The 3,585-nt window shown below is 43.0% G+C and overlaps 1 protein-coding gene across 1 annotated transcript; it reads right to left on the bottom strand.

Annotated features, from left to right (window-relative positions):
- Window positions 1-1,732: 1,732 nt before the first annotated feature.
- Window positions 1,733-3,004, bottom strand: LOC103974347 (probable membrane-associated kinase regulator 6). Its single transcript, XM_009389151.3, has 2 exons — window positions 2,199-3,004; window positions 1,733-2,106 (listed from the first exon to the last, which is right to left on the bottom strand). Exons 1-2 carry the CDS (start codon window positions 3,000-3,002, stop codon window positions 2,092-2,094), a joined length of 819 nt encoding a protein of 272 aa, XP_009387426.2. The 5' UTR covers window positions 3,003-3,004; the 3' UTR covers window positions 1,733-2,091.
- Window positions 3,005-3,585: the final 581 nt, after the last annotated feature.

Genomic DNA, 3,585 nt, shown 5'->3' with positions numbered 1-3,585 from the left:
AATAAAAGTTGATCAAGTTATATTCAAAATTGAACTAAGTTAAATCATAGAATCTATTCAAAAAATAATAATAATTTTGATAATTAAATATCATAAAATTGTATAAATATAGAAAAAGTGATACTAATCATCTTAGAATAATGGGCATATGATAACTAGTAATCTTGTATGATGATGATGTTAAAGCAACAACCATTGGATGATGATAAATTTTGATGGATGTTGCAAGATCTTGTAATCTTCTCCATTATTTGTGCACTAAGGATTAAGTTCCAATGTTTCCCACATGCAGGAATATCATCTATATGATAACTTCTAATTTACCGATCATATTAAAGCAACTCGCAAAAGTTCATCATATGTTTTCCTTGTCGAATCAATAATGAAAAGAAATATACTAAAGACAATACTTGAGGAAACATAGATGATAGCAGATTATTAAACAATGCAACACCACCTGAACATAAATGGCACAAATCCAAGTAAAATATACATACCTTGTGTGCTTTCCGAATTAAATACAAATATTGCGCTATCCTGCTTGTCACAAGAGTGACACTCAGGTCCCCTATGATCTGAAGCAGCAGACCAATCATTTCGTGGAAGGAAGACTAAAGGGAGAAGAAGATAACAGGCTTTAGGTGCTGGAGGAGGATCTCTCTCTCTCTCTCTCTCTCTCTCTCTCTCTGTGTGCTGGAAGGGAGGATGAGCCAACAAAAAGAACAAAGAGAGGAGATGGAAACAACGAGCACATCATTTCCTTGTTCCCTTGGTTGCACTCGTCCCCATGTGACGTTCATGGTCCCAAGCTGAAGCTGACCCATCCCTCTCCTACCAGCACCTGTTTCTTGGCCAAGTGATGAGATGACACCAAGAGTTGTTTTCATCCCCTTGTGAGGACAGAATGCATGGCCTAACATGGCTTGTCCATCTTCTCACCCTCTTTCTGCTTCCCATTCCTCAAATCATTCGTGCCTCCACCTTCATTCTTCCATTTCCTTAACCTTGGGCTTGCAAATGTACTCGAGCAACTTCACTTTCGGGCAAGACCCACTCTGCTCTACAAATTGACCGGTGTCGGCGTACCGCGACAATTATGTCGTGCCACTTCCTCGAGGCCGTCCTATGGGGATAACCTGAATGGCCTGATGACAGCCATCGATTTGATTCCATTGTTTAGCAACATGGAAGTGAACCCTTTTTTCTGCTTTCTATCTGATTTAGCAGGTCCAAGAATAGCTTTAAAGATGATGTCGAGATATCAAGCTTTTCCATAGAACCAACAGCAATCTTTAATGATTGAACATTATTTTCTGATCCTTCACACCAAAATTCTATTAATTGCAGGTAGTATGATCTGATTGACATTTTGAGACTTGGCACTTTTTTGTGGAACGTTGAACAGAGTATGATTTGGACGGACTACAAGTATGTCCTGTATTCATTCTGGAGTTCTGATTTAGTGATACCCTTGGCTAATAATAATGCATTTGTGGAACTGTTCCAATTCTATTTCTTCCCTTTGTCACTAATTGCTCGAAGGAAAGAGGCTATCTTACAGAAAAGATAGCGGTTGTGTCAAATTGTGCTTGAACATGGAGAATTTCTTGTTGGCTTTATGATTAAGAGGTTGCATGAAACTATTGGGAAATGCTTCAGAGGAACAACGGCTCACATCTTTATGGCAGCAACAAGAAACACAAAGGGAAACACAAAGGCTGGTTTGATGGTATATGAAAGACTAAAAAAGAACTGAAATTATTCCTTAATATACAATCTGACATCACTTGGGTTTTCACAACAATATGGTTATTTGGTTACAAAAGCGTATATAACCTTCGGTTGAGAGAAATAGCAAACAGCAAACCTAGTAATGAAAGAGAAATAAAAGTCCTTCCTGTTCAATTCTTTCCCTGGAGAGAGAGAGAGAGAGAGAGAGAGAGAGAGAGAGAGAGAAGAGGCTTTTCCTCGACGGATCAAAGCACACAAAGTTCTGCAAATCCGCATGACAAGAAGGTTATGCAGCATATCTCTTATTTGTAAAGGCTTCCTCCTAATTCAGTGTTCCTCTCCAGCTATCTTCATCCTCCATTACTGGTCTTGTCCCTGAAACAGTTAGAAGGGAAAGTTTATAGCAAACTCCTCCTCGAGAGGAACGAAGTAAGGAGAACTTCAAAGCAGGGCGACTTGGAACTTACGATTGATTTCTTGCAGTGAAGGATTGCATCATATATTGAGATATCAGCATTACTGCGACACCATTCTATGCCTGACAAGGCACTGCTCGTCCTTGGGGAACTTCTGGCCGAATACTTGCAGCTGCTTGTTGATTTCGTAGAGGTCAGTCTGAAATCTTTCACCATCTTATACAAGGGTAGCAGAAAGCAGAAGTACTCGCACAGAATCTTCTTTGGCAATTTTGCGCAGTTCCTGACGAGACGCGAACTCAACTTTCCACCTCTACTCGAAGCTTGATTATTATTGTAGGGCGAAGAACATGATGAGCTCATCCAATTGGGAGAGCTGCTTGCAGTGTGGAAAAGAGGCGATGAGGTGGGAGAAGTATTGGCTCCTTCTCGAACCGCACAACGCGGTCTGCTTAAACTGGAACGGCGTGCAACCAGGGTTTCCGGCGGACCAGGAACGTGAAGTGGAAGGAGGAGGCCATTGGAGAAGATCTTGTCGGCATGGACCTGCGGCGCCGGACGTTGCGTCGACGTCGGGAGGACGAAGCCGAAGCCGTTGATGGCGTCGCTCGTCCAGCGCATGGAGATGAAGCCGGGGTCGATCTCGATGAAGGAGCAGCCGCCGCCGTCGGGGGCGTCGAACGAGCGGTGGCTGTCGCCGAGGGAAGCGCAGGATTCGGCGTTGATCAGCCACCGGTAGGAGAAGCTGTCGCCGAGGAGCTGCTCCTCCGAGGCCTCCATAGACGACGCTGCAGGGGTGGGAAGTAAGGCTGGAGGAAATGGGGCTGAAAAGGAACGAGGGAGACATGCATTCATAGATAGATAAATATATAGACGCTGGATGATCACATCTCAAGGGAGTCAGTCGGGGATTTGATGATGAGATGACCACGGCACCCGTGACTTGGACTTGGGAGGGAGACATCCTCATGATTCCAAAATCTGCAACACATATTTTAGATGAATTATGGGCTCTTCTACTTTGAAGACAATAATTATAATTAGAAGATTACGTGGCATGACAAAAAGAAAAAGTGATGCAACGCTAAGGATGGTAGATGGCACCGATTCATTTTTGCCATTTTAATTCGCAGGAAGACATGCATGAAATTAAGCAGCAAGGATCGTTGAACAATTCGTAACATGGATGAGTAGGCAAATTTAGGTGGACTTGCAGTGGAGGTCCATTAGACGTGTACATCCCGGAGATGGTGCCGCAAGTGGGTGACAAACAGGCATGACATCTCAATTCAATTGCCAATGATTTTGGGGTTCCCACACTTGAATCAAATCGGGTGACGATTTAACCGGAATTATTAGTGTCGATGCACGTAACCATAGTTTTCTTTTCACGAACTATTATTAGTATTCTTTTTTGCCTTCTTACGTGGCCATCCCC

Source organism: Musa acuminata, chromosome BXJ1-9 (genome assembly GCF_036884655.1).
Source record: "Musa acuminata AAA Group cultivar baxijiao chromosome BXJ1-9, Cavendish_Baxijiao_AAA, whole genome shotgun sequence".
NCBI lineage: Eukaryota > Viridiplantae > Streptophyta > Magnoliopsida > Zingiberales > Musaceae > Musa > Musa acuminata.
This window is presented reverse-complemented; position numbering and strand designations above follow the sequence as displayed.

Excerpts from the sequence above, each read along its gene's own strand:
- LOC103974347 (XM_009389151.3), bottom strand. The coding sequence starts at position 3,002 with ATGAATGCATGTCTCCCTCGTTCCTTTTCAGCCCCATTTCCTCCAGCC.